This window comes from Epargyreus clarus, unplaced genomic scaffold (assembly GCF_041222505.1).
Source record: "Epargyreus clarus isolate Ecla_fem2 unplaced genomic scaffold, WU_Ecla_fem_2.2 ptg000007l, whole genome shotgun sequence".
NCBI lineage: Eukaryota > Metazoa > Arthropoda > Insecta > Lepidoptera > Hesperiidae > Epargyreus > Epargyreus clarus.
In genome coordinates, this window is record NW_027332215.1 from 14,700,812 (window position 1) to 14,713,732 (window position 12,921).

The 12,921-nt window shown below is 37.7% G+C and overlaps 1 protein-coding gene across 1 annotated transcript in view; it reads left to right on the forward strand.

Moving 5' to 3' along the window:
- The window catches only part of l(1)G0289 (plexin domain containing lethal (1) G0289), a 32,587-nt gene extending 21,241 nt beyond the window's left edge, over positions 1-11,346 (forward strand). The window contains exons 7-12 of the mRNA XM_073074794.1: positions 3,544-3,750; positions 4,864-5,015; positions 5,779-5,851; positions 7,139-7,273; positions 8,300-8,505; positions 9,095-11,346. Of these exons, the coding sequence (XP_072930895.1) occupies positions 3,544-3,750; positions 4,864-5,015; positions 5,779-5,851; positions 7,139-7,273; positions 8,300-8,505; positions 9,095-9,163 (842 nt within the window). The 3' untranslated portion in view covers positions 9,164-11,346. The remainder of the gene's footprint in view (positions 1-3,543; positions 3,751-4,863; positions 5,016-5,778; positions 5,852-7,138; positions 7,274-8,299; positions 8,506-9,094) is intronic.
- The last annotated feature ends 1,575 nt before the right edge of the window (positions 11,347-12,921 follow it).

A 12,921-nucleotide genomic window follows, 5' to 3' on the forward strand; every position in this document is an offset into this window, starting at 1 on the left:
CAGACCGGAACATAACCGTGCAACAACAACTGCTACGAAGTAAATAAGGTAGTGCTCCTACTTTGTAAACATAAAGAACACTACTCACGCTACCATACTCATAACAATCCATTTATAAACATTCGGTGAGTTACATAATTGCGTTCCCCTATGCTAGTTGATGGCTAAAATGCTTACTACGCAGCGGAACGTGACAGATTGTCACGTTGCCTTCAATTATTCTTATATACAACGCTGTTTAGTTGTCACGTTACAATGTATAACATACGCTGCACACCGCTCCCACTCTAGGAAGTCAGTAGTGTAGGATTTCCTTTTGTGTCATCCTGTGTTTGAGAGTAGAGCTGAGCAATACATAGTTGGATGTACCCACTGCGTGAGAACGCAATTACTCTCCCACCTTATCCAATCGCTATCAAATATCCATCCATTCGTTGTTTATTTCTTAGAATAAGATATAACAATAATGCTCAACAATCAACGTGTCAAGTTAAACGGGCCGTATTGAAGTGTTATCCTATAATATTAAACACGCGTTGCCATGTTGTATTAGCGCGTCAATCATCTAATGGTCTCAATTCGATTGCGTACTTATGAACATGACCCAATAATTGTTGTGGTACCATAGCAATTGGGCCGTGCGATTGAAACGACAATGGCATATTGTGCGATGTGTCAAACTAAATTGCGGGGCTACCGTGACCGCCCTAGCAAACGAGCTACTTTAGCACTGGCGATTAGCGTTTTAGCGATTACTACTTAGGATGCTGCATCTCGTTTTACTCACTTGCTAGATTCAGCAGTAAAATCCAAAAACTTGCGTTTTAACGATTTTATTGACGCTGCATAGCGTACAGACGTTCAAACATATGCAGGGCGTAGAATTTGTTCGCTGCTTCCAAAAAAACAGTGAAATTCTCAATCGATGACACTAAAAGTAGCATGTCTGATGGGGTCCTTAGCGTGCCGTACTGGTCTACACCAGTACGGCGTGTCGGTTAAATTGCTAAAATTTATAGGACTCCTAAATACCATAACACACCATCAACACATGGACCTCCAATTACCTCCTCAATATATACTTCTGCCATATCTCCTATTCGCACATACTCTTAACTGCTATAGGCGATAAGTGATAACAAAAGCAGTATCTCCACGTGATCTGCATTGGTAAATAGAACACATATGTATATATCGTAACAATGATTTTATTGTAGTTTCCTTGCAAATACATAGGTGGCGGAAAGGATCATTGGCTTACATTGTTGCGAACACAAGGCCGGTCGGTGCCCACTCCAGGCAATCATCTCACACAGCTTGCTGGCTATGAGCGGGTACAATGAATGTCGGTCATTAGTGAGTGATGGACAAATTGCCATTATTTAGCAATTCAGATACAAACCCCAATAGCATCTAGCATCTAGATGCATCCGTGCCTATTTCAGAAGTTGTTATCTAATAGATTCAATCTCCTCTCCGTTATTGGTTAAGTGCAATCGCAACACGTGTTTTTCCAATTGAAGCTGTGATAGGCTAATGGTTGGAACTCAACATCTCAACCCAGGCACGCATTGATTATTCAATTCATTGCTTCAATGCTTTAACGGTGAAAGAAAGCATAAGGAAACCTGCGTACCTGAGCTATCTTTAATAAAAACATTCTCAAACAGGTCTACCAATACGAACTTTGCCAGCGCGGTGCACTATGACGCAATCCTTCTCATTCTGAGTAGCGAGCCGTACCCAGCTACAGTATAGTAATGGGTTGACGACGGTGTAGCAATGACGACACCTGAAAAACAAATTCAGAACTAAGAATGTAAAGCATATTAAAGTATTCTGTAGGTGACGTCAAAAGAAATTTATTCCACACGTTCCAAAACAACTGAGGCCTTCATACATCGAAATGTAAAGTTTATAAATTATTACTATGGAACAAATATGACGTTTTTTGTTTCATGAATTCCTCTATAACAGAAATTAAATTGCTTTGGGTAAAATTACCCCTGTACCTGTTAAGTATATTTATATTTCATTGTGTACGAAATCTAATATACCTACCTACTAAGAAATATACTTTGCAATTTATCCACCATTGTTTTCAAAACATCAACTTTACCTTATTGATTTCATAGAAACGTGCGTAATATGTAATCATTTGTACTAATATTAAGTAAAATATATGTAATGATGCATATATTATAACATAACGAGCTTCCATAACATAGGCTCTGATGACTGTAATTAGTTTTGGATTAATTAAAATATGGCATTCCCTAAAGTTCATTGTATGCAAGCAGTTCGATACAGACAAATAAAATAAATATTTATAGATTTAATATGTCAAAATCGAGATCTTTAAAAAACATCTCAAAGGTACGTGTAGTCTACCAATATGCATTTTGCCAGCGCGGTGGACTATGGCCCATTCCTTTTCATTCTGAGAGGGAATATGAATTGGGGCTCTTCAAGAGGGATGTAAAAAGAGCTCTCCTTCAAAGCCGAGGAATGCATTAGCTACTACTCCTCTACTGTTGACAATGTCCATAGACGGCGGTGACTGCTTTCCACCAGGTAGCCCGTCGGCCTTATCGTTAGGTTAAATATATATAAAAAGGGAGACCCGTGCCCAGCAGTGGGACAGTAACGAGTTGACGACAGTTGCCAAAATAAACTTTCATTTTCGTGTTTCTCGGAAGGTAGCAGTGTAGGTCTAATTAAACGTAGCTCCACGATTATTTCCATTGTCGTCAACGGTCTGTCAACATCGTAAATACAATCGACAATGGTATCTGATACTTGTGCAAACGGTTAATGTTTGCTACCGCGAGCGACAAACAAATATTATAGCTGTTGATATTATATGTACTAACCCTACACCGGCGATCTGAGGCCTCATTTACGTGTTATATCAGATTGAAGTCATATTTTTCTGTGGAATGTTTACACAGGCACGGCTCTTGCTTTTGCGCTCGCCTTTACTATTGTGATCTTATTTGTATTTGTAGTATAAATCTCATAAAATATTTAACGTAACTTTCGAACGTAACACGGAAATCTTTTATAAATTCGTCACTTTTTGCCACGTTTAAAAAATCTTTTGGTTAAATGATATAGATGGCGTTACATACCGATTTCTAAGTAATGTCTGAGAACATTTTGTTGGTTAGAGTGAATAACTCTTTTTTTCTATTATTGTTGCGCATTATGGCTTAAACTAGGTTCTTATTATTGCCATCCTAAGCCACTGTATTTGTCTCGCTGCATACCTCCAAAGATTTAGGATGATGGCAGTGTAGTTTAAAGTAGACACATAGAAATGGCCCACCCCGGTACCACACATAACACGGTCAACCAATTTCTATAAAGGTTTCTACAATTTCTACTTATTCGCATTTAATCAGCGTAGTGGCCGGCCCAGGAATTCATTCATAAAAGGTGGTTTATCAAATAATGATTCGTTTTTTCAGGGCGGCCCTGGAATTAATTGTTGATTCATAAAAGCTCATTAATAATAATTAATGGTTTGTTCTTTCACGTCAGGCGAGAAGTTCAGCGCGTTCTGGGAGGACGTGACCCTTCAAGAGGACACGAACAAGACGTTCACGTTCGCGGTGACGCTGTACAAGAACGGCGACATCGTGTTCGCGTACAAACACATCCCGATACCGGTGCAGTCGATCGACGACGCCGAGCACCCCGTCAAGGTCGGCATCAGCGACGCGTACCTCAACGACAAGATACTGTTCTGTAAGTTGGTCTGGCATAGTTTGCAAGGGTAGTAGTGAGGTAGCCGATAGCACATGCCGATACCGGTGCAGTCGATCGACGACGCCGAGCACCCCGTCAAGGTCGGCATCAGCGACGCGTACCTCAACGACAAGATACTGTTCTGTAAGTTGGTCTGGCATAGTTTGCAAGGGTAGTAGTGAGGTAGCCGATAGCACATGCCGATACCGGTGCAGTCGATCGACGACGCCGAGCACCCCGTCAAGGTCGGCATCAGCGACGCGTACCTCAACGACAAGATACTGTTCTGTAAGTTGGTCTGGCATAGTTTGCAAGGGTAGTAGTGAGGTAGCCGATAGCACATGCCGATACCGGTGCAGTCGATCGACGACGCCGAGCACCCCGTCAAGGTCGGCATCAGCGACGCGTACCTCAACGACAAGATACTGTTCTGTAAGTTGGTCTGGCATAGTTTGCAAGGGTAGTAGTGAGGTAGCCGATAGCACATGCCGATACCGGTGCAGTCGATCGACGACGCCGAGCACCCCGTCAAGGTCGGCATCAGCGACGCGTACCTCAACGACAAGATACTGTTCTGTAAGTTGTTCTGGCATAGATTGTAAGGGTTGGAGTGAACTAGCCAATAGGTGGCTTGGTTATTGTGTAACGAATATGCTTCAAATGAATTCGGAAATTGTTAACTAATATTATAAATACGAATGGGAGTTTGTTTGTTTGCGACACTTTAATGCCTTAACTACGTAAACGATTGTCATTAAATTTTGTATACGCGTTGTCAGGGATTCAGTAAAGGATTTTTACCTTGACGTTTTATTCCTAAAAAAAAAATCCGAAGGATAGATTAAAACCCCCGAATGCGAGCGAAGCAGCGAGTAAAAACTAGTTGATCGTATGTTTTCCTCTATATGTGAATATGTTATCTGGAGGCACGGCAGTGCCGCCGCCAAGAGGGCCCTTTATTGTTTTTTGAAAGTGAATTTAAAGTGTTTCAAGTCATGTTTAACTCACAGACCTTATATAACCCACCAAATTACCTAGGAGTAGGTAACTGTTCTGTTAATTTTAATATTGTTGTATGATAATTGTTTTATGTATAATATGTTTTTCGCACAGATGTGAGGCGCAAGACTATTTACGAGTACCACCGCGTGTCGTTCAAGAACTACAACATATCAAACAACACTATACTGCGGCTCACGGCGCTGCCCACTTGCCTGCAGTACAACACTTGCCAGTCGTGCGTCAACCACGAAACTAAATTCAATGTAAGATGTAACATAATTTGTATTTTCATTAAACTAATATTATTGTCGTCAATCCGTTACAGTCCCGCTGTTGGGCAAGCGGAGTATTTTTTTCAGTATGAGGAGGAATAAGCCATAGTCCACCATGCTGATCAAGTGCGTATTGGTAGATTCTACATATATCTTAGAACTTTTTCTAAAGGTCTCTCAGGTTCATACCTGAAAATGTGTACGCAGGTTTTCTCGCGATGTTTTCCTTCATCGTTAAAACAAGTGATAATTATGTTCTATAACGCACATAACGTAGCAAAATCAAAGAGAGACAAATTATTCGAACCTCAGTTTGAAACAGGAGTGTCTAGCCTTCCTGTCGCTTCTATGCTCTGGTTTGATATTTATAAGGACACTAATATTTCCAAATTAGTCAACAGCAATGGCTATTTACTTCAATATACAAATTAAATGTAGTTACTGTTCCGGTCTCGTCAGAATGTAGAGTTTTTAAACTTAAATTGAAGCTGTTAGAACCAGAGTAGCTTAACTACAAAATACATGTTTTACAATACGGAGAAAAGTAAAAGTGTGCAACATTTTTAAATTGCTAAAATACAGAGAGGTCAAAACTCATTAAAATGCAGTTAGGCCGCTCTGGTTCTAACAGCCTCAATTTATATACAGGTTGATTTTATACTAATTGGAGCAACTCTTTGTTTTTGGAGAATTATAATTGTTTTTTATATTTAATAATGACGTTGGTGTGCCGAATTTATTGTTCTGTTCGCAGTGTACCTGGTGTTCGCACCTCAACAAGTGTTCGAGCGGCACGGACAGGAACAAGCAGGACTGGGTCCTCAGAAGTGAGTAATTAATCTATTTCAACGATCTTTTTATCTTTTTTTATAACAGGAGTAGACGAACATGCAAGTCCACCTGATGGTATGTGGCTACAGCCGCCCATGGACATACGTGATCATTGTAATCAACCCCAGATAGTATTAGATATTCCTACCTGAGGTCGGCGACAGATGCGCCGCTACCCCTGAGGACTAAGCTTAAACGCCTCTGAACAGTATGTCTCCCTTACCCTTCAAACCAGAACACGGCAGCGCTTAATGCTGCTGTTATGAGGCAGAAATAGGTGTGACGGTAGTGGCGCCAGAATCGAACCACAAAGGGTTCTACCTTCAATACCCTGTACAACATTATACAGCTATAATTAAGCGGCATGAACAGACAGCCTAATTACTCGTACATAATAATTACGTAGTTCTCGTCACGCGATAACTGGTGAACTGGTTGATGCATACTGATCGCTCGTATCGTTGATTATCGTTTAGGAAACTTTATTACGTGAAATGGAAAAAATCCGTGGGAATTTGCTAAGTTCGATCAGTGCCCGTAAAGGCAACAAGTGGTAGTAATGACGCATTTATAAAGTATTAATAGATGTCAGGTTAACGCATCACAATTGCCGTTATTACTGTAATTATGTTAGCCAGGTACTGAAATTACAGTCATCTTTGTATATTACGATTGTGTACATGTAAAACATTGTTATGTAGATGCTTAATTTATTAGTTTTTTAACATGGGACACAACTTTCGTAAGTACCCGTTACATAATAAAAAGGACACAACTTTGTTGTTTTCCCGCGAAATCATTGCAATCATTTTCACTCGTCAGTTCTAACTGGGTATATATTTATTTATGTTGATAATTAACACGTTGTCAGGGATCCAAAAAGGAGATTGGTAACTTTTATCCCGAAAAAGTACTGTTTCCGATAGATGAAACGAACTATTATCATTGACCTCTAACCACGAGTGCATTCGCAGGTAGAGTCTGCGCCAAACTACTAGTCCGCTCCGAATATAGAAACGAGTCGCATCGCAATAGCAAATTGTAGATATCAGCGGGACGAACACAGCGCGGTATCCCCCCGGCACCCCCCGCTGCCCGCTCTCGCCCGCGGGTACATAGCACAGTTAGTGTGCTCTTACGTTACGGATTATATTCTTGTGGTTGTGTTCAACCGCATTGGCTCCCTGACACCTGCGCATTAACTTCAGAGCGGACTCGAAGTTTGGCGGGGACTACAAGCGAGTATTTATTAAAATTAACTAAATAAATTTGTTTATTTGTAGACTGCAACAAGGACTTTGTGTCTAACGCGACGTCGTGCCCCGCGCCGAGCACCGTGGACGTCCCCAACGACAACAACACCGCCTACACCACCGACACACAGAGCAACTCCTTCCACGATGCTGTCGTTAAAACAGGTCAGTTTGTTAACAGACAGATACAGAAGGAACGAATCATCTGTATTATATCGACGGCAGCAAAGAACAATCGTGATCGTAATTGAATGTTTACTCGCTTTCTTGTAATTTTTTTGTTTTTTGTTGAGTTAGCCAAATTCTATTTTTCTTTTTGATTTGTTAAAGTTTACAATACCTGTAATCGTAATTTGACAATGACATTTCTATGTTTACATTTTGGACACCTAATTATGAATCAGACTCATAGATAAGTATAGATATCTCACCGCCTTGCAATTGAAGGAAACCATTAAATGGCTGTCATGGTGTAATTTAAACAATGGAACAATGGCGGAACAATGCCGACATGCGCAGTTAAGTGGTGCAAAAACACACTCGTAAATGATTTAAAAACTACATTTTTTTAATATTTTCCAAAAACGAAAATAGATGATAGTGACCATTTCAATTGTCAAAACTGGTTATATTTTCTTATTAGGAGTTAGTAATCTTTACTAATATATAATTATAATTAGTGATGCGCCGAATATTCGTTTGGTAATCGGTATTCGGCAAATTCGGCATCTTTTTTCTATTTGTATTCGGCCGAATTATTCAGTTTTGGTGCCGAATATGTTCGGTTCGAGTATTTCTATTTTCTCGTGTACACGACATAATACCAAACTTCTTATGTAAGATTTATGTTATATTATAAGTCAAACTCAAATCCTATGAAGAATGTGTTGAATAAAGCAAATAAACTTTAAATCAACTTTACTTAATCTATAGTTAGTAGGTATATTCCACATTTATTTTAAACCAATACTGGTTTAAAATAAATGTGGTTTATTTTTAAATCAAATCAACATTTTAAAGTGTTAACGAACACACATAATTGGCAAATTGACAGTAAATAAATGGTAAACCGAATAATTCGACCGAATATTCGTTTCGGTATAGGTTAAACCGAATATTATTCGGTAGTCGGATATTCGGTGAAACCACTATTCGGCGCATCTCTAATTATAAGTAACGCGATTCCCACAGTGAACACGGAGGAGGTGCACAAGTCGAAGCTGGGCGTCGTGGACGGGGGCGGTTCGATGGCGGCGACGGAGCCGCGCGCGGCGCACTCGCCCGTCGGCGGCGTGGTGGCCGCGCTGCTCGCCGTCACGCTCGTCTGCTGCCTCGCCGCCTGGACGCTGTACGCGTTCAAGAACCCGCACACGCGCTCCGGACAGCTGCTCATCAAGGTTATTGTCCTTAACTCAGTTGGCGACACGTTTTCATTGTGCTAGTTGTGTTGAACTACGGCGATTTGGAGGGTTTGGTGCTGGAGAAGAGAGGACAAGCTTGGAAGAAAATGTAAAGAGCTATAAGCACATTGCATAAAAAATTGTCTAATTAATAAAATACTATTTTTGTAACTATGGTACTAAGGTAAACTAAAATGTGGTCTTTTTCCGTAGTCAACATTTGAACAGGTATTATTTGATGATTATAATTTGTTTCCTTGTTCTTCAATAATAAAGGTTTTATTTGAAAATATAAACACGTAATGCTCGCTTCTAAGTACCTAATATATATAAGACTATAAGTACGAGTGTGGTAAGGGAAACAGACTTTTCCGAGGCGTTCCAGCTTAGTCCTCAGGGGTAGCGGCGTATCTGTGGCCGACCTCAGGTAGGTATATCTAATCCTATCTGGGGTTGATTACAGATGTCCATGGGCGGCAATAGCCATTTACCATCAGGTGGACTGCATGCTCGTCTGCTACTCTTATATTATAAAAAAAACGACATTGAGACAAGTTGAAGTACAATATACACGTTTGTCCGACAGTACCGGCCGTCGCAGTGGAGCTGGCGGCGCGGCGAGGCGCGCTACACGGCCGCCACTATCCACATGTAGATGGACGTGCCCGGTGTCATTCGCTGACGACGCAGATTGCTACTCTCGATCGCCACGTGACCGAGCGTGGCACACACTCCTACACATCCGACTGTATCGTGACGGATTCGACGCACACTCACTACATTTAACTGTTTATTAATATTAATATTATCACGAGATGCATGATTGTGACAAACGAGCATCATCACTGCTAGCTATATCTTCTATTATTACTCGAATGCGGCAGATCTCATTTATTGAATGAATCTCTTTTATCACTTTTAAATTAAAAGTAAAGTCTGAATTGGAATTATTTAGTATTTTGAAAACTAATTATGAAACACATTATGTTATAGTTATTTGCTATTGCATGTTGCTATTTGAATTTTAATGTGGTTTTTCTTTATCCATAGGTATTATTTTCTTGACTTATATAAAATTATTGATACTAGTATTCGGTTTACATTTTATACAGAAAAATTTAACTATCGAACAAGAATTATGTTATGAACAATTTACTCTATTATATTATATCATAAAATTTTATTGACGTTAAATATCACCAATGGTTGTATTTTGTATTACGTAATAATATATAGTATACTGTTATGCTTGCACTGCCGCCCTATAAAAACGCTTAAGATTTTACGATCAAACTGTAAAATATGATCAAATGTCTGTCGTAGTTTTCTATCAGTACCATGGATAAATGTACAGAGAAGTATAATTAATTTACATTTTTTTAAAACATATATGCCTATACACATCGTTTGTATTTAAATTTGATGGTTGCTACAATGTACTCGTATTATCTTCGTGTTGTGAATTCAAAACCCGACCCGTCCCGTTCGTTTGTGAAAAAAAATCAATAATGAATTTTGAGATATTTGTTCTTCCCAATGCAAGGTAAGATAGGTTTGAGCTTTTTTTAAGAATTTAATAACTATAAATTACTATTATAATATAATTATTATTATGTATTGCGATATTATAATTATCTTTTTGAGGTTACTTGTAAGAATCCGTTCACACTAAAAAGATTCGTGCAATTCACTCTTATGTGCAATCTGCGATTTGTTTTGCACGAAAATGACCCATTTTGTCCAATACCATGTATGTGCCTTTATGTTCCGTAAGACGAGTAAGAACTCCGTCCTTGAAATTTTTAGATATTATAAATATTATTGGTACTACAATCTTTTATAAAGATTATTTTAAAAACAATTTTATTCACATTTTACTGTGACAATGTTTATATTAGATTATTAAACTTCTATATATTCTTAAATTTGGTTATACTTATAATTAGAGAATTTATGGACGGAAGAGAAATTTCACCCAAAGGGGATATCACAAAAAAATTAAACAAAATTGTTTTGATAATCGTATTATATATTTAGATGAAATTGTAACAACAATTGTGAATCCTGAAGTTATCTGCGACATATCAATGTAATAAATGCATTCCGTAATAAGAACAAAAAACATAGTTTATAATTTCAATGTTTTGGAGAATATCTATAAATATTCTTATAGTTAAAATTTCTTCATACGGATTTTAATCGACCATAAGATGGTTCATATGTATTTTTTCTAAATTCTTGATTATCATAATTTTAAAATATAACTAAATTTTAATTGTTGTCTTACGGAACTCTTTATATTATGTTTTTGATTTTTAGTGTACGAAGTGCATGTTTAACCAAATTTTACTAATTCCTACTGGACGATGTCGGTCGAAGTAGTTTAGTTATGTTAAAGTACGGATATTATAGTGATATTATGTGTAAAGATATATTATTTTCTTATGATTGCACTTTATGATTTGCTTCCCTTACTTGGTATTTGGTGTTTTAAATAAGTGGATTAGTACCTACACCAAAGATGTTGGAAAATTAAAAATCCATGAATGTTTATACATGTTTACAACACTACGTAATATATAAGCTTTAACCCATTTCACTTTGTTTTTTGTAATTATTCAAATATTTCTCGTATTCTCTTTCTCTGTTGAAATATATTTTCGTTTGTTGTAATTTTTCCAATATTTTTCGTAATGTAAGGTTATCGTATGGTGTAATAAATAGGCCGACTATACTATTGAAATGTATTCAATTTTGACAATATTTTAAATGTATATGTACGTGTAAGGGACCATTCATTGATTTCTTTACAATAAATGTGCCGTTAATGTACTAAAAGTGTTTTATTTCATTAACCTCACCTCAGAGTAGAAACACATTTTTAAGTTATTTATAACACTTTTTACATCCCGTTCAAAAATTATGCCATGCTTTCTATAGGATGATATATGACATATAGGAGGATAGATAAACGCATACATACATACAAAGGTGGTAGATCCCATCTCGTTGAACCACAAACTTCAGAAAGTACGACTGTCACTTATTTCTATCTACTAACTGCAATGTTAAACGCTGCTGTGTATTATAGTGTAGTAAACTAGACATTTAGTGTTACATTTGAAAATATGGTTGGCGGAAACCAAGGGTAACAATTACCTTGCAATAAAGTATACCAATCAAAATATTACAGAATTCTAAAGAAAATAAGTACAAAAACCTTATCAGTGCAAGCGTCATTGTTAGTTGAACAATGAGCCGCAGGTGGTAGAAGAGTAATGAATGTACTTAGTGAAGTTTGATATTTCCATCAATTGAATAACTACGTGCTTGTAAATGGATCGCTTCGTAGTCCTAGTACTAATAGTCTGTCAAGTGGAGTCAAGAATATTCTGCGGAAAAACAAAAATGCCTTTGGAAGTTGGCGAATGGAGTCATAACTTAGAACATTTGGACTCCGCCGTTGTTGAAATTCACCCCGTCTCCATAAGTGAGGGTCAGGTCTACGTATATAGAAATTACTTTCCAGGGTACGTCATTGGTTACATCCATGTGGACAACGTAGCCATCCGATCATGCGGTGCTAGTGCGACGATTAAAAAAGGCGGAATTGAGACCTCTAGCGTACTGATAGTGCTACATTCTGGGACTAACGAGGAGATCCGTTCAGTCATAGACATTTGGGGAAAGAAAAATAACGACCCCGAAGTAAAAAAAGTATTAGATAATGGAAATATCAACAAATCGCTATATCTATTTAAAGGTTTGAGAGCTGTAAATCACAATAGTGCCTATTATTAAAATATAATAGTTGAAGTTACGCAGAAATTATATTAGTGAGTTTAATATATAACTTCCTTTACACTTTAATATATAACATATAGGTGTTATTATTAACACGCTTTTATTAGCTTGGGTTGTATGTATGTATGCATGTACGTCACAGGGAAACGGAATGTGTGAACCCGATTTCTATCCACTGTGAACGTTCAATTGAATTAAAAATTTTGAAGAATTATCAAAAACCAATGACAATACACGATTTTAATAATGGTGTACCATTGTCCTTATCAACATCCTCAGGATTAACCATTTTCGAGGCCAGATTGTTTAAGCGCCTTAGAGAAAGTTCGTCGCAAGTTACTAGATTGCAAATGATTATTGCCTTTTATTAGTGTCAGTAACTGTTATAGCGTGATTTTTAGTTCAGAAAATAATAGTGTTATTTCCCTATAACTCGAATGTTCTGAAACATATCTATAATGCCCTCTTGTAGAATGATTTTTAGGATTCCGTACTCAAAGTAGTATCTTCACAAAACCCCCCTCGACATCCAAAAAGTAAAATCCAAAGTTAATAAAATTAGAATGGACTAACAATAATAGAACGTTAACAGGAGAAATAAAACATCTC